Raw genomic sequence first — 19794 nt, forward strand, 5'->3', positions numbered from 1 at the left:
GTGCAATGGAGGTCTGACTGATACCAAACAGGAGTGAATTGCAGTAATCAAGCCTAGATGTAATGAATGCATGTATTACTGTCTCCAGGTTCTTTTTGGACAATATGGGCTTCAGTTTAGACAGCCGCCTCAGTTGGAAGAAGCATGATTTAACAATCATGTTTACATGATGAAATAGCAAATCTTCTGATTTGAACCTTAAATCAAAATGTTTAAAACATTTCTTCATGAACTGAATGTATTCAAATTCTGAAGCCATGAAGCAAAACAGTAGTCAGTATCTTATCTGCAGTAGATAGCATTTTAGTTTGATGAATCAAGGAGAAATTCTCTTGGAGGAGTCAATCTAACAGCTAATCAGATTAGGACCCAGATTAATAATAAATGTAAAGTGCCTAAAACATATCAAACACAAAACGTCTTGCTTTAATGTTCAGGTTAAATCATGTAACTGACACGACCCTATCTGTCAATAGGCTCGTCAGCAACTGACCAATCAGAGATCACAATTTGTCCCAAAGGTAAACGCCCCTTACCTGCAGGAGCTGCACCTCCTTTTCCTCCAACGTTGTCGGGGTTTTGCATTACGAACACTTTGTGATCATAGAGATTGTGAAAAATCATCAGAAAAAAATGGTTAAACGTCAGTGGAGAACATGTAATTCAGACACGTTATGTTTAGAGGGTGGAATACAGTTAATTCAAGTTCCAAAACCTAAATGTAGTCTGAAAAAATGTAAAAAGATGGTAAAGCCCTGCAGCTGGACAGGAAGTACCACATGTTCGTCTATATCAGGGGTCTGCAATCTGAGGCTCTGGAGCCACATTTGGTCCCTCTGCAGCGGCTCTTTCAAGCTTTGACCAAAACTGACATAAAACTGAATTTTATTGGTTGTTATAACAACTAAAAGGGCTAGTTTTAGCAGTTTTCCTGTAATTAATTTTGCAAATATATGAGTACTAGAAACATTACAAGGTGTAAAACATACTCACTTTCACTCTATGCTTTATTTCTTCAAAGTAGGATATGTAATTTTTCTACAATTAAAAAAATGAAATAAAAATGCACAGTTTATTGTCATTGTTTTTAGAAACTTGGCAAAAACTATACTTTTTTCCTTCTTTACAATAATCTCATCTTTTATTTTGTCTTAGGGTGTAAAAATATCAACAAATATTAAAAATCATTAGATATTTTTAGTTTTGTAAAATCACCCCTACTGTCCAGAAAAGCGCCCTCCAACAAACTTAAAGTGGTCTGTAGGCCACCAGTTGAGACTCCCAGTTGTAGCAGGTATTGTGGCTCCAGACACATTTTAATTTAGGCAGAAATGGCTCTTTGGATCATAAAGGTTGCAGACCCCTGATCTATATGAAGGTAAATCCTCCACGTTCTGTCATATTACATTGTATGCTTAATGGTTAAATTAAAGGTTAGTGCTTAAAGCTTGTTGTGTTTTGTTTTGTGTGTAGATATGTGTTGCAACTTCTGGTTTTATAAGTTTAGCCTTTGTTTGCTAGGATGAGTTAACACTAAAGCAATTTTGTGTAAAAAAAAAAAAATGGTTGTGTAATGTAAAATGTACACTCCTAGTACTGGATTTCACTGGAAATTATTGCCATGTGTTGCTCTGTGACATGAAAACATCTACTGCAGTAACTATTTTAAGTTATTAGTCTTTAAAAAACTTTTTGCCCCTCTTATTTGCCTTAATGTTGGCTGATAAGGCAGAAATGCCTCATTAAATGCCTCAGGTAACGCCATGAGCTTCACTACCTCCATCATTACAGAGATCTTGTTTGTTTGTCTGAAGATAGCTCACCCTGGGTTACGTTTCTACGTGGGCAGAGCAATCTTTCCGTTTGCGTCATATCAATTGCTTGTCCTCCATTCTTTTGCTGATTAGTGCTCTTCTGCAGTATTCACAGCTTAAACCCTAAACTGCAGATAGTAAAAAAGACTGATTATTAAAGTAAATATAAGGCCCTGGGGGCTCATATCACTTATTCCACTATCCACTGAAAGTAAGATGCTGGCTACTTATCACAGAAACCCCATAAAAAGATTTTTCTTGTTATGAAATTGATAAAATAAATATTAAATTGGTTCCATGCCTTTAAAGTTTTTTTTTTTTTGTTCTTTATTTTCTTTATGGACTGAACAACTCCAGTTAAGGTCAAACATTTATTTTAAGGTCTCAAGTTTGCATCGAACCTAAGGGGCTGTGCAACATTTGACCAACCAAACGCAAAGCAGGAATACAAAAACTTCTCTGAGTGGGAGTAATGTCATGGACATGAGGAAACAAGCTGTCATGACAGAAAGAACAGTGGCTGAACAAGACCAGCTGTATATATTCGCATTTGTTAAAATGACTCAAATTGGAAAAAGAAAATTCTTTAAGTAACTTTTTACTGCAGCATCTACAACTTTGCAAAGTTTTAAACTTTTGGGTAAAATCATAAAATGATACAAAATTCTGGGATTTCCTTATAATATTGACACTTACCATATTTTTTGCCATGTAAGTCGCACTTTTTTGCATAAATTTGCAAGTCCTGCAACTTATACACCAAAGCGACTAATATACATTTTTTCCCCGTATTTATATCCCAAATTAACTAAACGTCAAATCAGCTGCTTTTCACCGTGCTGCCCAGGAAAAATGTAGCTGATTTGACTGTTAAAGTGCATTTGTTAAGGAAGAGTTAAACTGAGACACACCTTTGCTATAATTTTAAGCAAATAAATAATTGTTTTTAAGTGTTAATCTTGTTAAATTATTGTTAAAATCCTCCTGTGCATGTTCCCGCAGCTGCCATTTGGCAGCCAATTGATTTTTGGCACAACACCAGCTCACGTTTCCGGGTGGTCAGCGGTGATGCATAATAGATGTGACTTATATGGCGAAGCGACTTATTTATGTTTTTTCCCACTTTATTAGACATAATTGGACTGATGCGACTTATACGGCGATGTGACGTGTACATTGGAAAGTACAGTACACATATTTTGAGGTGCACACGACACACGTTCTGAAACGTTCTTGTAGTTCACATCTTTATTCAGGTTTAAGTACCTTAAGTTTGGATATAGACTCTGATTTATTATTATCAAAAATCCAATGTATTGTTAAAGATATGTAGTTGAGTTCTTTGGAAGTAGTTTCTGTGAAAATGTTAAGAACACAAGCCTGAAGCTAATCCAAATTTAACTAGTTGTTTCCAAACTGACAATTAGAGAGCTATTTATAACAGGTAAGACACTGATCGTTCATAACCTTTCCACTAAAGCCAACTTCCAAAAATCCCAACTTTCTCTTTAAATAATTTTGTGCTAATTGAAAAACTTAAAGGTTTAAGTCCTTTTTGCTAACATTTGAAACCATCTTTATTTATATAATTATATATGCTTGGTAGTAAAGAACAAGATAATAATATTTAATTAGCTGCTTTTTAATCATCTCTACTATCATAACCATTTTATTTTTTACAAAGTACTTGCTCCTTTTGACTGTGCAGCTCCAATTAGTGAAGCGTCTTTTCCTTCCAGATTTTAAAAAATGATCTCAAGTTAGATCTTAAAGTTGGGCAGCTGGAAATCAAAATGCATCAAATCAAAATGTTTGGTGTGAAGTTAACAGTTAGAAATTATGTGTAAAAAGTTGAGTTAAAACTCCAAAAACAACGATAAACGTGTAAACTGAGAGCAGAGGAGCTCTCTCTGGAAGCTGCTCGTTGCACCACAGCTGGGCGACTTACGTCACAATCAACAGGGACACTTTCTGGCGGCTAACGGAGCCACGGAGTGTGTGCACGAGCCAGCTGGTGGGCACTGAAACGAGCGATGATCAGAAAGACAAGATAAGCATAAATTAAAGGGCTGAGTGTTGATTGAGTGAGTCAGAGGGAGAAGTCTTCTCTTGTCCCATCATGTCTCGTTTTATCAACACCTCGTTCACAAGCCACAATGATGTTGTGGATTGTGATAATTAAAACCCTGTGATGTTTAGCACAATACCTGGAGTCGTTCGAAGTGTTTTCTTATTTAATCACTGATATTTAAAGTTGCTTATTAATACTTGCCTTTATTCTATTTGGCTGCAAACATTTTGTACCACTTTTAATGAAAAACCTGAAAACAATTTGAGACACAACGTTAAAGCTAAAGTTACCACAGGAATCCTTAACAGTTTATATTTTTTATTGAATGATTTATTATAAACTGTCAAAGATGAACTTGATGATAATTTAAAGGCTTCAAAAATGGTGCTTGCCTTAATTGCCATAAACGGTTAGGAGTTTAGAGTTGTTTTAAGATAAACTTGACCTAGCTCGGATTAGCCGTTAGCTCGTCAAATAACTATCTGCAAAAGGTAAGATATTAATTGTTCATAACCTTTCCATTGAAGTCCACTTTAAAAGACAGAAGCTGTCTCTTTCAGGCAGTTAAGGCAGAGGTTTGTCCCGGGCAGAAGGTCGGTAATAAATAATTTCGTATACCTCCAGAGTTTCTAGAGGGAAATGGAAGATCAGCAGTTCTCCAAAAAGTGAACTTCTCTAAGTAGTAAAAAGTTTCAGCTGTGCCAGATTCCTGCGTTTGGTGCACTTTGCTCAGTTTTGCAGATATTAGGATGTTGTTTTGTGCAGCACGCAGTGGGTTTGATAAGAGTAGAGCCGTTTGCAGATCAGCTGATTTAACTGTATTATCACGGCTGCTGGGTTGCCTTCACTTGGCTGGACCCAAAATAAAACAATGCAAGTTTTCTAAAAAAAATTTCCTTTATTTTAAGTGGCGCTGCTTGGACTCAAAACCTGGACATGCCAACAAACTTGAATTGATGAGAAATACAGCATGATGCTGTAACAGAGACAAAATGGGTGTTGATTGTCTTGAATTTCATCATTAGCTGTAGAATATTAATAAAACTGGTCAGAAATTTCAGCTGGTGTTTGTTGTACAATACAATCTATGAATCATAGCACAAGTAAGCTTGAACGAGTGACTTATGTAAATAAAAAAAGTTTACATAAACCACACAAAATTCATATTATTTAAATATGCATGGATTGGATGTGCTGAATTACAATAGAGACATGCACATCTGATTGCTGCAGTAAGCCAGGTTTCTAAAGCCTAAATTTAAACGGTTACTTTGAGCATAGTTTAAGGTTTTTGACCCTGCGTCACAAAGAATCTTTGAGCTAAACGTTTACGTCATCATGATGACATTTAGGGTTTTATGAAACAACAAGCCTCTGGGAACAGACATGTAACATGACCCTAATGTGTTCCACCGAGGGTCAACAAGGCTAAAGAGACACACATTCAAGCTCAGGTCATAAAGAAGTGCACTGATGTTGCTGTGTGACTCCAACTATGTGCGTCACAGATGGTTTCCATCACTTTTTAAAAATTATTTAAAGCCAAATCTCAGTTATTTATAAGTTTTGTTGTATTTTCAGTGGCATTTTGTTCATTTAGCATCCTGTAATGATTGTTTCATGCCTCGTTTGAATGTCTGTTTTATTGTTTTCTATCTTTTTGCATCCAAATCCCGTATTTTTCGGATTATAAGGCTCATTAAGTGAAACTAAAACATATTGACAAATTTCTGAGCACCATGTATCACATAAAATCGGTTCGAGGTCAGTAAGCGCAACCAGAATTACAGTAGTACCTCATTTATCATGGGGGATCTGCACCTTGAAGACCCGCAATAAGTGAAAAACTGCGAAGTAAGAATAGAAGTACAAACCGGATTCCAAAAAAGTTGGGACACTAAACATATTGTGAATTAAAACTGAATGCAATGATGTGGAGGTGCCAACATCTAATATTTTATTCAGAATAGAACACAAATCACAGATCAAAAGTTTAAACTGAGAGAATGTATCATTTTAAGGGAAAAATCTGTTGTTTCCAAATTTCCTGGCGTCAACAAATCCCCAAAAAGTTGGGACAAGTCCATTTTTACCACTGTGTGGCATCCCCCCTTCTTCTTACAACACTCAACAGACGTCTGGGGACAGAGGAGACCAGTTTCTCAAGTTTAGAAATAGGAATGCTCTCCCATTCATGTCTAATACAGGTCTCTAACTGTTCAATCGTCTTGGGCCTTCTTTGTCGCACCTTCCTCTTTATGATGTGCCAAATGTTCTCTATAGGTGAAAGATCTGGACTGCATGCTGGCCATTTCAGTACCCCAATCCTTCTCCTACGTAGCCATGATGTTGTGATTGCTGCAGAATGTGGTCTGGCATTATCGTGTTGAAAAATGCAGGGTCTTCCCTGAAAGAGAGGACGTCTAGATGGGAGCATATGTTGTTCTAGAACCTGAACATAGTTCTCTGCATTAATGGTGCCTTTCCAGACATGCAAGCTGCCCATGCCACAAGCGCTCATGCAACCCCATACCATCAGTGATGCAGGCTTCTGAACGGAGCGTTGATAACAACTTGGGCTATCCTTGTCCTCTCTGGTCCGGATGACATGGCGTCCCAGTGTTCCATAAAGAACTTCAAATCGTGACTCATCTGAACACAGAACAGTCTTCTATTTTGCCACACTCCATTTTAAATGATCCCTGGCCCAGTGCAAACGTCTGAGCTTGTGGAGCTTGCTTAGAAATGGCTTACCCTTTGCACTGTAGAGTTTCAGCTGGCAACGACGGATGGCACGGTGGATTGTGTTCATTGACAATGCTTTCTGGAAGTATTCCTGAGCCCATTCTGTTATTTCCTTGACAGTGGCATTCCTGTTTGAGGTGCAGTGACGTTTAAGGGCCCGGAGATCACGAGCATCCAGTAGAGTTTTACGGCCTTGACCCTTACGCACAGCGATTGTTCCAGATTCTCTGAATCTTTTGATGATGTTATGCACAGTTGATGATGATAACTTAAAAGTCTTTGCTATTTTATGCTGGGTAACACCATTCTGGTATTACTGCACTATGTTTCTGTGCAACAATGGTGGAATTGGTGATACTCTTACCATCTTGACTTCTGAGAGACACTGACACTCTGAGAAGCTCTTTTTATACCCAATCATGTTGTCAATTGACCTTATTAGTGTTAATTAGTATTCCAGCTGTTCATTATATGCTCAATTTCCTTTTTCCAGCCACTTATTGCTACTTGTCCCAACTTTTTTGGGATTTGTTGACACTGTGAAATTTTGAATCAACATATTTTCCTTTAAAATGTTACATTTACTCAGATTAAACTTTTGATCTGTCATCTATGTTATATTACGAATAAAATAATGACATTTGCCATCTCCAGATCATTGCATTCAGTTTTTATTCACAATTTGTTTAGTGTCCCAACATTTTTGGAATCCGGTTTGTGCAAGTAGTAGTAGTTTATTTTATTATTTATATAAATATATATCCCTGTGATGGACTTGCGACCCGTCCAGGGTGTACCCGCCCCTCGCACAGTGATTGCTGGACATGGGCACCAGCGACCCCCGTGATCCAAAATGGAATAAGGGGGTAAAGATAATGGATGGATGGATTGATGTTTCTAAACTCTAAACGCTCTAAAAGAGCACAGAATGTCATGATTTCAGCTCCCTGCCTCCTCTGCTATTTGCCACCTGCAAGCGCTCTTGGCCACGCCCACTTCTCTGCTCTAGCTGAACATCTGATCAGCTGCAGCAGGAAGCTTATCCTGCAGCAGTAAGGGCTGCACAAAGCTGCAGGAGGAAGCTTTATCTGCAGCTCTGGGCTGCAAAAATGTGCAGCAGGTGCAAAATAATTTAAAATAGTTCATTTTAAATGAAAATTTCATGCCGATCGTGCGGCTCATCCATCAGTCAGCCAGCTGTGTGTCATGTCCAATCTTGTTTTGAAAAACTGCAATAGAGTGAATTTGCGATAAACGAACCGCGAAGTAGCGAGGGCCTACTGTAATACATAAGGCGCACCGGATTATAAGGCTCACTTTTAATTTTTGAGAAATCTAAAGGATTTTAAGTGCGCCTTATAGTTAAAAAAATACAGTAATTATTTTCTCTCCACATTTTGACTGTCTTAAATAACTTCACGCCAAACATTTCCATCGGTGATTTGACACTTGTAGAAACAAAAGTATGGTATGGTATAAAGTTTATTCATTTTAAAAAAGTACAAAACAATTCCATAACAATATAAAAAAGATACAAGAGATTAAAAATGAAAGGCAGCAGAAAGAATAAAAAATCTTATTATATCTGCCCCTTTTTTCAAACAATTATTTCAATCATAATAATCTTCAAATAACAGAACAAAATGAATAACTCTTTCTAATTTTCTAATTCTAATACAAAAAACACACTAAGCTACTTCATATATGTTTTTTTAACAATTTGGCTTCAAAAGTCAAACCGCTCGATGAAGCTAAGTGTTTGGGACAGTTTATGTAGGTAAATTAAAGCTAACCTTGTGCCGATGATGCCTCCTTCTTGTATCAAACACCAAACAGCCGTCAACTGAGCCAGCTCCTGGTGCATTTTTACTTCCTGGACCCTCTCGTGCCCCTGTGGACTCAAACATGCGTCAGCGCCTCAGTGCCGGTCAGACCTGCTAATATTTTACAGGCTTGAAGTCTTTATGTTGTTAAAACATTAGTTGAACATTATAATCTAGTGGCTGTGTGTGATTCAGTCTCCAATAATGATGCAAAATGTTATCTGTGAATCACCTGCTTTCATTATTTCCTGCGTACCATATTTCCTGTAAAAAGCTGAGTCAAGCTGCTTTTTTGACTCGGTTTGCGTTTGGTCGGCCGGCAGATGAGGATCTAGGCCTCCGTTCCTCCCCCGGGTCCTCCGCGTCACTTAACTGACTCAAACTTAGCGAGCGCTAATATCCACACGCCTGCGTCTTCACCGCTGCCTGAGGGAACGTATTAATGCTTCAGCTAATCCGATTACATTAACAATCCCACAGGGGAAATCACTGCACATCTGCAGTGAACAGATAATTATGTTGCCTCAGATGTTTGTTTCCATCTTTGTTTGTTTCTGGCTCTTTTCATGTCACTGGAAGGCCGTCAGTGTTCTGTGGCAGGGTGTTCAAACATGGGTGGATGGCCTCGTCTGTGTCTCAAGGGCAGGCTGTCAGTGATGTTAGCAGGCTCAGAACGTTTTTTTATAAGCAATGCCAAGGATGGTTCTGAAATGCCAATGCTAATTTGAACTCTTATGACTAAAGCAAGTTATGAATTTTCTTATTTTTGTGTTATAAAATGAGATTGTTCTTTAAAATTACTCTGTAAGTGAGTTATATGGCCACTGATTTAGTTTCTATTTGTGATCATAGCAGTAGTATCCATACTGTGAGTGTGTTTGTCTGTCTGTTAGCAAAATCACTTATGAACCACAAAGATTGATTTTAATAAAAGTCTCAGAAAGTGCATTTTGGTTGGACATCTACAACTGATTAGCTTTTGGAAAACGTTTGATGCTTCTTACTGATCTACCTGTTCTGATATTTTTCCGTGACACAAAAAAACTTAGTTTCAGCACAGAATCGGCTCTAAATCTCAACATTCACAACAAGCTCAACATGCTACATAAAGCCTGAAAACATGAGAATGTAGTTTGATTATTAGAGGTGTGTTCAGTGGTTATTAATAAATAGTATCTTACCTGTTGTAGATGGCTGTTTGTTTGACCTTAGTTTGGAGAAATTGAGTTTGATTCTTACCAAATTGATGAGCCAATGGATAGTAAGCTATTTAAAAAAAAGAAACTTTGATCTTTAAACCTTATTGGTGGTTCATGCAATCCTTATCTCATAAAACTTTTAGTTGACATCAGTTTTTTTCATTACGAGGTTATTTTTATTGGTAGTTATTTGCAAGCATTAGCAGCTAGCTATAGCACACCTGGTTCAATCTGAGGAACTTCCTGTAAGGTTATTTTATTTCTGCCAGAGTAACAATGTAAAAAGTGAGTTTGCGAGACCCCGACTAGCAGTAAAGCTCGTCTCATTTTAAACTCCTGTTTGAAAATTCAATTCAGTCCAGTTAATTTTATTAAAACAAGCAGTTTCTCCTCCTCAGCCTGGAATTTTAATTTTAAAATTTAACCAGCTGTAGATTTCTATATAAAATACATTAAAATTATGCTCCTTTGGTAAATAATTAACTCAGAGATATTTAGACTATCTAATATTTCACTGTTTTATACCAATGAAACATTGATTTTAGTGAACCCTGACTGTGTCTGTAACCATGTAGCAGCCACTTGATGTTTGTCTAAAAACATCACCAGGGCAGCAAGAACTCTATTTTAGTGTCTACTCAGGATCTTTTAGGCATTAAGGTTGGGCTGCTTTTGTAGTGATTCATCTTTTAAAAATTCAGGATAAAAAGAAGCTCTTAAAAAGCTCAGACCTTTCAACCATATTTCTTAGTTAGAGACAAAACAACGTATATTCTTGCATTAAAAGCTCCAACAGCTGCTCATTTAGCAACCAGTGCATGACAGCTGAGCAAACTCCATCTGCTCATGTTTTCTTGTAAGTTGAAAGCGTTCAACTTTTCTTTTTTTTTTTTTACTTAAGAATGCACATTGACGTTCATCTTTATGCTATAAATTGGCTTTACTGTACATTTAATGAATGTAAAGTGTATGCAACGTGCACAACAAACAAGTCAATGATGGCGCATGATCATGAGCGTTCAGGTCAAAGCTCGCTGCGTGAATCGGGTTGTGCCACACTACAAGCTAAATTAAAGCAGTTAGAACAAACATTTAAATAAGATTACTTCACTCTTTATGGAGCCATCTGCTGAGAGCACAATGAGGCAGCAACTTCCCGTGACTGTAAATTCAATTCCCTAAGAATAGAACTCCCATTATCACTTAAATAGAAAACACTCGCTGTGTGTGGCTCTCTGACTTGCCTAGTGTTTCTTTTTGCAGCCTTTATTTAATTAATTTTCCTTTTCTTTTTTTGCAGGTTGGGATTCTCTACTTTCAGCCAAGTGTTTTCCGCTGCATTTTGCTTCGTTGGGTTCGACTGCTCGGTTTCGCCACTGTCTACGGGACACTTACTCTTAAACTGTACAGGTATTATACATTTGTCTATGTAGATGTAAATGCTGAATTACTGTATTTTTCGCTTTATAAGTTGCACCTTTTTGAATAAATTTGCATGCCCTGCGACTTATATACCAAAGCGACTAATATATGTTTTTTTCACATATTTTTAACCCAATTTTTGGCTGATATGACGATTTCCTTCATTCTGTCATGAAAAATATTGAACACTACCATTTTCAGCCACTAGAGGGCCCTCAAGCATTATGGCAAGCCAAGTGTCTCATTACTAGGTAAAAGTGGCTATTAATGACACACTTGGATTGCCATACCAAGCCACCTTCTTCTTGCTCCGAAACTCCTGGAGCAAACATCAAATCAGCTGCATTTTGTTGCATCGCCCAGGCGAAATGCAGCTGATTTGACCATCAAAGTGCATTTATTAAGGAAGAGTTCACCTGAGACACAACTTTACTATAATTTCAAGCAAACAAATAATTGTTTTTAAGTGTTAATCTTGTTAAATTCTTGTTAAAGTTCTCCCGTGCTTGCTCCCCCGCTGCTGCCATTTGGCAGCCAATCGATTTTTGGCACAACACCAGCTCACGTTTCCAGGTTGTCAGCGGTGACGCATAATAGATACGACTTATACGGTGAAGTGATGCATACGGCGTCAAACACAGTACATTTACTTTTTTAAATAAAGTTATATTGAGTTAAGTCCTCGTGTGAAGACATGGGGAGCGAGCTGTATTTATTGTGTTAAATCTAAAATTTGGCACGCGTGTCGGGTTTGACAGGTGAATCGGTCAAACCGGAGATACTGATCAAGATGTACCTGAGTAAAGCCTTAGAAATGGATGTTAACTTATTGCATGGATCAATGTTTGATGGGGCGGGGGCCTCATTAGTGGGGAGCACAGTGGAAATTTCATCAATCTGCGTGAAGGGCAAAGCCTAAGAATAGCACCATGTGTCTGAGAGGACTTTAATACTCGTCACAGTATTTTGCTTATGCTGCTGATCTGCACTGGCAAAACCCTAAGAGCTCATCTCAAATTCTAAAAGTCTGAGCTGCCATAAAAAAAAACTTAAGGCTGATGATAGAAAAAAAAAGTTAGGTCCAAAAGTTTTCAGATATCCTTTTTATATATATTTGCTTCCAAGGAGTCAGACTTTCCTATAAGCTTTTGAAATAATATTTATCAATAATTCTTCATTTTTTCTGAAATTGTAATGTATTTTTATGAACTTTTGCAGTTTTATGTTTATAAAGTCTGTTTGTCAACTCCAAACTGAAGCATTCAGACAAAGAAAGTGTTATCTGGTTTTAAATATGGTCTTTAAAATAAAACAAGTAGAATCTTATTTTATTGCCAGCTTAAAAGGTCACAATTTGTTTAACAGTGTGACAAATAAAATTGTATTTAAGCACCAACAAATTGATTTCCAAAAAGCTATTCCTGATACCAAATTTATTACATTAAATATGATGGATATTTTAGGTCCCATCAGGTATTTTCTGGATTTTATTCATATTTTTTATTTGCTATTCATCTACTTGGCACAGTGTTGATGCCTGGTCATTCATCATACACTTGTCCACTTTCTTTCATTTTTAAAGACACGTTGAACAATATGCTGTCACGATCGAGGAACGAGCAGAAAAAGAACAAAAAAAATCAGCCAAAGTCCAAAGAAAATCTTTGAAAACCTTCTTACAACTCTGAGAACTTTTGATTAAGACCACTTAAAATCATAAGATCATCTGGCTTTTTAGATCCGATATGTTAATCTGGATGTGGGTGCTTTGAACATTTCACCGAACTGAGATGGGACTTGTTAGGAAGGAGAAAGCCTTTCCTTTTGAGATTTGCAAAGTTACCAGTACATTTGAACAAACCACAAATGTTTCTGTAGCAATTTAATTGACACAATTGAGACGAAGGTGAAGAAGTTAGGTGAGACTCAGCAGATCTGCACAAATGCCTCATACTTTCAGCACAGCGGTGGCGATGGCCGATGGAGTCACATGACTTGAACACCTTGCAGCCACTGAGTCAACCTCCTTTCTAAACCCAAATATTCTTGAGTCAGAGGTGAGGCCTGCAGCCCAACATGTAAGGCTCGGACCAAATTAGATCATCCAAATGCTGCAGTGACTTAAAGTAAAACAGCAAATCTAGACTGAAACAAAAGGATCTGAGGTGTTTAAAATCCAAAATTCAGAGCACATCCTGAATTAAATGCTGCTTCAGGATGCAGCAGTATACATTTGTTGCTACATGACTGATTCTACAAGCTACTATCATTGCCTTTTAACCTGGGAATAGTGCATTTTGGTCATTTTAACTAATCATAAGGCATCAAATATTTAAATTGATAAAGGGTGCTTAGTTTTATATTGACATTATGTTCTATTTCGTATAGGCTTCGCCCTTTAAGGCTGTTGCTGATGGGTTTATCCCGATATGCGAAGCATTGCACTGAAAAATTTAGTCCACGCCCACCTGCTGTGTGGGCCCCACCCGGTCCATATAAATTACGTTAAGAGCGGGAAATCGGCTCCCATTTTTTCTTCAGCAAGCTAATAGCACTGTCAGAAGAAGAAGAAGAAGAAGGAAAGTTGTGTAGATGACCAACATTTGTTAAGAATGCTTGGCCCGGCACGTCGACCTTTGGTCGTCCCGGTGAGCTATCCTCCCCGAGGAGAAACAGACGAACAGTCTTGTTTCAAGGTAAGCGCCGAGGAATATTTCTCAGTGACAGGTCGCTACACGCTGGACAACGCCATCTTGTAATTTTCCTCTTATCGCCGACCCTCGGAGCAAATCGGATGGTTCCTCCGGGACAGGCGGTGCTCAGCTGCAGCCCCCGCTGCTCATTCCCTCCTGGAGAGTGTATTGTCGGTGGAGGGGGGCTGAGTGAATGCTCACCTCATCCCACCTCGTTTCGCATCGGCGATCACACCGCTCCCGATCGATGGCGCCCTCTGGGGTTGCCCGGCATAACCCAGGAGGCGGCTGACACGAAGGGACCCTTTTTTATGTCCCACGCCTTTCCCGCCAGTTCGGATGATCCGGCGGGAAGGTTGTTTTTTCTAGGTTCCATTCCGGCTCACCGTCTTGATCCATCTGGCCTCGTTTTCCCATCAGGACGTCCTACGGGCGAGGCCACAGCTGGTTTTCCTGGTAGATTGGGGGGCCGGTCTCCACAGTCTGCACCCATTTCCAGAGCAGGGGTTCACCGAGCGGAAATTCCCTTAGTGCCCCCTGGAGCCGAGCCTGACGGAGGCTTCATCGGAGCAAGATGTCCAGGTGGACTAGCGTCCCGTGCCTCCGGTTAGCGTAACCCAGACGGTGACACCGCTTTCCAACTGAGCTCACCAGCATGCGTTCCAGACGGCCGCAGCGAACAACACGTTACGCTGTTGGCGTACACGTTCAGAGGCGGGAAGAGACGGTGGGCCCTCTGACCTTCGGCTCGCTCCGCTCTCGTAGCGGCTGTTCGCTAACAAAGCTATCCGCCCCTGCAATACGCCCCTGCAATACGCTCCATCTGCAGGGCAGCTGACGTCATCCCCAACGGAGAACGAGGTCCCAGAGGTTCTCCTGGCTCATCACTCCACCTCCCTCTCAGGAGAGCTGCAGAAGCTTTTGTTGGAGGGCCTTTTCATCAGCGAGAGATCATTTTAAGATGCTCCACGCCTGTACAACGCCTCCCCAGCTCTGCTACGCCAGCCCCTCCCGTCAGACGTCCTCGGCATCTGGAAGTTCAATTTTTCCCGGACTCCGCCAACAGGGGGCCCTCTAGGACAACAAACAGAGCTCAAGGGAAGATAACCAGGTGTCGATTTGCTGGAGGTGTGTTGATGACACAAGATGTGGAATAAACATCATTTTATGATGAAGTGTCTTTTAGCCAGGCTGTCAGCACGGATGATCTGACAAGCGGCCCCATCACACACACTCATCACGAATGAGCCTTTTAAGGTTGTTTTATTCACTGCCAGCGGTGCCAACACGCACTCCCGCAGCACGAGCAGCCTTCACCTATAAGGCTCTGCGTTATGAAAGCGCGCACGAAGCTCTCAGCGCCCGCCGTTCACGTCAACGTTAACGTGAGACCGCGGTACGAGCCCAGTAACGTATCTCGCTCTCGGCAGGAGCGACACACGTTTTCATCGCAGTGGTGTCAAACGCGCGCTCCCGCGGCATCAACAGTTTCACAAGCCTCACAGCGGCTCCGCTCCTTCATCCTCGAAGAAGGTTTTCTGAATTAATACCGCAGCTCATGGAATCACTCAAAAGCTCACGTGATTCACAGCCAAGAATGAACGTGTTTCTGCAGACCGAGCCCAGTGGTAACCTCGCCCCACTGATGCCACGCGCTGCTTCCTGACTGCACCAGCGTCAAACGCGCGCTCCCGCAGCAATCCTCGCTTAAGGCGTCTCATGAATGAGGGTGCGCACACACGACTCTTCAGGGCACGTCGGCTCATACGTGCACCCGCTCCTCGAGCGTTTACACGGAGTAGCTGCACACAACGTGAGCACAACACATGAGCTGCGTCCTGCAGCATCGACAAACGCACAACGATTTGCATGCTCGGGGGCGCGCATTTTTTCTTTCTCTTTCAGCGCGCACCAGCTCACATCAGCATGCATGTGAGTTCACAGCATCAATGCATGCCCGCTTGATAACTTTATAATGAGTGGCAATGAGCGCGCGCTCCAGACGGATAGGCGAACCGTTTTTCATCCGGGGATTCACGATACAGTACAGCTCAAACACCGGTGCGGAGGAACTCTAATGATGTTTTCTGTCATTTCTAGAACAGATCTCGTCCCCTCTCGCAGAAGCTCAGGAAATTCTGATTTAAATGTAATTTCCAGAGTCTCAGAAGGAGAGGAATATGCAGGGTTCCTCTCTCATCACTCCTTGGTCCCAACAAACCGGGAATATGAGATTTATTCTAGATTTGTCAACTGTGAACTGTGAGAAACGACATTCCATTAATGCGCCCGAGCCACTCTGCAGCTGCCGCACAGAGCAGGGAGGAGAATTCTGCTTTATCTGGACATCTGCTACTGCTGAGCAGTTTGTACAGACAGGTGGCAGCAGTGCAATTCACGTGAACCGGTTGAGTGATATCAGCTGTTTCCGTCAGCAGACCTACGTCACACATGCCAGACTTCACAAAGGCACACAAATTTAACGAGCTGTGGGGGCGCTGTGGTTCTCCACACAGCAGCTCATTTAAATGTTTTTGGAGTATCGCACGTTTTTTTTTTAATGTGATTCAACACTTTGCCTCTGAGCTGCGGAATCATCAGGGTTTTTGATTCACACAGACAGCAAGTGACTGTTGCATACATAACTAGCAGGAGATGTATGCGCTCAACCCATGTGCCACATTGTGAGACAGATGCTGTGTGGGGCACACCCAACCTGCTCTCCATTGGAGTAGGGTACATATCATGTATTCTGAACAGGGGATGGATGTGATGTCCAAAGACGGTCCTTTGCGGCACGGGGACCTGGGACCTTCCACCCAGAGCTATGGCTCAGACACGGCAGAAACCCTGCGAGCGGCTGTGGACGTGTTACAACACGAGAGAATGCTCAATGTCAACTATAATTATCGTGGAGCCACGGGGCGATCCACCACTAGGGGTGGACGTGTATGCTCACAGCCTGTGGTCGTAATGCTTCTTCTCCTCCCTCTCTCCCTCTGATATCACAGTTTTTTGAACTGAGCTCTGGAGGAGGGACTGACAGCTCCTCTGTCCCAAGTGCATGAACGCATCATGGTTCCCCGGCCTACGACACTTGTTATCGGGACGCTCGTGGAACCTGCCATGGAGGGAGGACGCTCTCTTCCAGGCGGGAGGAGCGATCAGGAGTTAATCAGAATAGGCCAGCACCTGTGGTCTGGCCGCTGTGCGGATCCTTTTGAGAGGATGGATCTCTCTCAAGATGTAGTGCGTACGATTCAGGATTCACGTGCTGCAACCACCACAGCGCTGTTCACATCAAGTGGTCAGTTTTTCAGCGCTGCTGTACAGAGAAAGGTGTAGAGGCAATTTCATGTTCACTAGGTGGTGTGTCGTCCTTTCTGCAGCAGCTGATGGACAGAGATCTGGCATTCAGCTCGAGTAAAACGTTCACTGCGGCCATCTCTTCTTGTCACAAAATTTTCGAGACAGAACAGCTTTAATCATCCGCTGATGAAACGTTTTGTAAAAGGTGTACAGAGAAGGCGTAGAGGCTATTTCATGTCCACTGGATGACATGCTATCCTTTTCTGCAACAGTCGATGGACAGAAATTTGATGTTCAGCACGATTATTGTATGCTACAGCCATGTTTTCTTCTTGTCTCAAAGTTGTCGGAGACAGAACAACCTTTAATCATCCTCTGACGGAACATTTTGACTCAGATTGAATTAGCAGCTGTGGGCCTGTTTGCGACACGAGAAAACGCTCAGTGTCAATTGTGGTTTTCTTTGAGCCTGCGGGACGAACCACCGCTGGAGGTGGATGTGTTTGCTCACAGCCCATGGCCCAAAATGCTTCTGTATGCGTTTTCCTCCACCTCCTCTGATTTTACGGTTCCTGAACCAAGTTCAGGAGGAGGGATTGACAGCTCTCCTGGTGGCCCCAAAACGCGTGAGCGCACCATGGTTCCCAGTCCTGCAACGCCTGCTGTCGGGACACCCGTGGAAACTGTCGTGGAGGGAGGACGCTATCCTCCAGGCAGGAGGAGCGACCAGGATTTACCCAGAAATAGGCCAGCACCTGTGGGTCTGGCCGCTGAACGGATCCGCTTGGAGAGGATGGGTCTCCCACAGCATGTAGTGCGCACAATTCAGGTTTCACGTGCTGCATCTACCACTGTGCTGTACACATCAAAACAGACAGCTTTTCAGCGCTGGTGTACAGAGAAAGGTGTAGAGGCCACCTCATGTCCACTTGGTGGCATGCTGTCCTTTCTACAACAGCTTATGGACAGAAATTTGGCGTCCAACACGATTAAAACGTACACTGCAGCCATCTCTTCCTGCCACAAAGGGTTCGGAGACAGAACAGTTTTTAATCATCCACTGATGAAGCGTTTTCTAAAAGGTGTACAGAGACGCAGGCCTGTTTCACACCCACTTGTTCCACAGTGGGATTTAACACTGGTCCCGCAGGTCCTGATCAAAGCTCCATTTGAGCCTCTGGATCAGGTTCCACTTAAATTCTTGTCTCTTTAAACAGCCCTGCTGCTGGCTTTAACATCCGCTAAGAGAGTGAGTGATTTATCTGCCTGTCGCTCCGTCATGTCTTAGAATTCAGGCTGATGGCAGCTCAGCTGATTTAAGACCAAACCCAGCTTTTATGCCTAAAAACATCATGAGCTCTTTTAAATCAAGAGCGATATCATTGGAGGAGTTCCCCCCCACCCCCAGATCAGAAGAAGTAGCGTCTTTTTATCTTCTCTGTCCGTTGTGGGTGTTGACGTGTTACATAGCGCGCACAGCTGCAATGCGTCAACATTTGTTTGTTCATTATAGAGATGCATCTGCAGGTCGCCCGTTATCCACCCAGCCCTTGTCACACTGGCTGTGTGAGGCCATTTCTGAAGCCTACAGAGCATCAGATTTAGAGCCTCCTGTCAACCTCAGAGCACACTCGACCAGGGGTATCGCATCTTCGACTGCCTTGCATAATGGCATGACAATGCAGGACATTTTGCACTGCGGCCGTGTGGTCAACACCCTGCTCATTCATTCGCTTTTATCTACGTGATGTGACGGTTCGTTCCATGACACATTCTGTCTTTAGTGTTACAGAATGAATATTGTTGTTTCATGGAACCCCGTTTTACTCACATCTGTCTGCATGCATTACAGTGTGAGATGTTGTTATCAATCTCAAGTTGTGATTGTTATTTTGGTTCTATTGTCACTAATTAGTTCACGACTATTGTTACAAATCAGTTAATTTGATTAATAATCAGTTCTCCTATTATTATTAATCTGTTCATACTGTTCAGCCGTAAACCGGTTGGTTCATGGCTCTTTTAAGCATTTTTTTCCCCCTCCCCGTTGAAGTTTCCGGGGCGTTCATGCATTCAGAACGCATAGTTACACAACATGTGTCTGCGCATGGCACACATAATTACGCAATGCGTAATTACGCACATGGGGAGCTGAGTGACAAGACGTTTTTTGGGCAAGCTTCTGCTTCATACGGTGTTCGAATGGACCCAGTGAGGCGAGGACAACATCCGCTTCGCCCTTAACCCATCAGCGACAGCCTTAAAGGGCGAAGCCTATACGAAATAGAATGTTGGTTACGTACTGTAACCCCAGATTCTATGAGTATAGGCGTAGCCCTTTAAGCGTCGGGACTCACTGGCTCCTAAATGGCTGAAGAAAAAGCTATTGTGGGAGCCGATTTCCCGCTCTTAACGTAATTTATACGGACCGGGTGGGGCCCACACAGCAGGTGGGTGTGGACTAAATTTTTCAGTTCAACGCTTCGCATATCGGGATAAACCCATCAGTGACAGCCTTAAAGGGCTACACCTATACTCATAGAATCTGGGGTTACAGTACGTAACCAACGTTCTTTGATGAGGATCCAGAGATTAGCAGGATTACTACTAAGTCAATAACTGTACTCAGTCATTATTTTGCTTGCACTATGAGGATAAAATAAGTTTAGACTATTTTGCTCAGTTTTCTCTCTGGTGTGGACAATGTAGGAGTTTAAA

General features: G+C 41.6%; 1 protein-coding gene across 1 annotated transcript in view; it reads left to right on the plus strand.

Annotated features, from left to right (window-relative positions):
* gpr158a (G protein-coupled receptor 158a) overlaps positions 1-19794 on the plus strand; it is a 111879-nt gene that overhangs the window by 82388 nt on the left and 9697 nt on the right. Inside the window, exon 6 of the mRNA XM_037694443.1 lies at positions 10953-11062. Within this exon, the coding sequence (XP_037550371.1) occupies positions 10953-11062 (110 nt within the window). The remainder of the gene's footprint in view (positions 1-10952; positions 11063-19794) is intronic.

The sequence above is a fragment of the Nematolebias whitei genome, chromosome 20, assembly GCF_014905685.2.
Source record: "Nematolebias whitei isolate Nwh7 chromosome 20, NemWhi1, whole genome shotgun sequence".
NCBI lineage: Eukaryota > Metazoa > Chordata > Actinopteri > Cyprinodontiformes > Rivulidae > Nematolebias > Nematolebias whitei.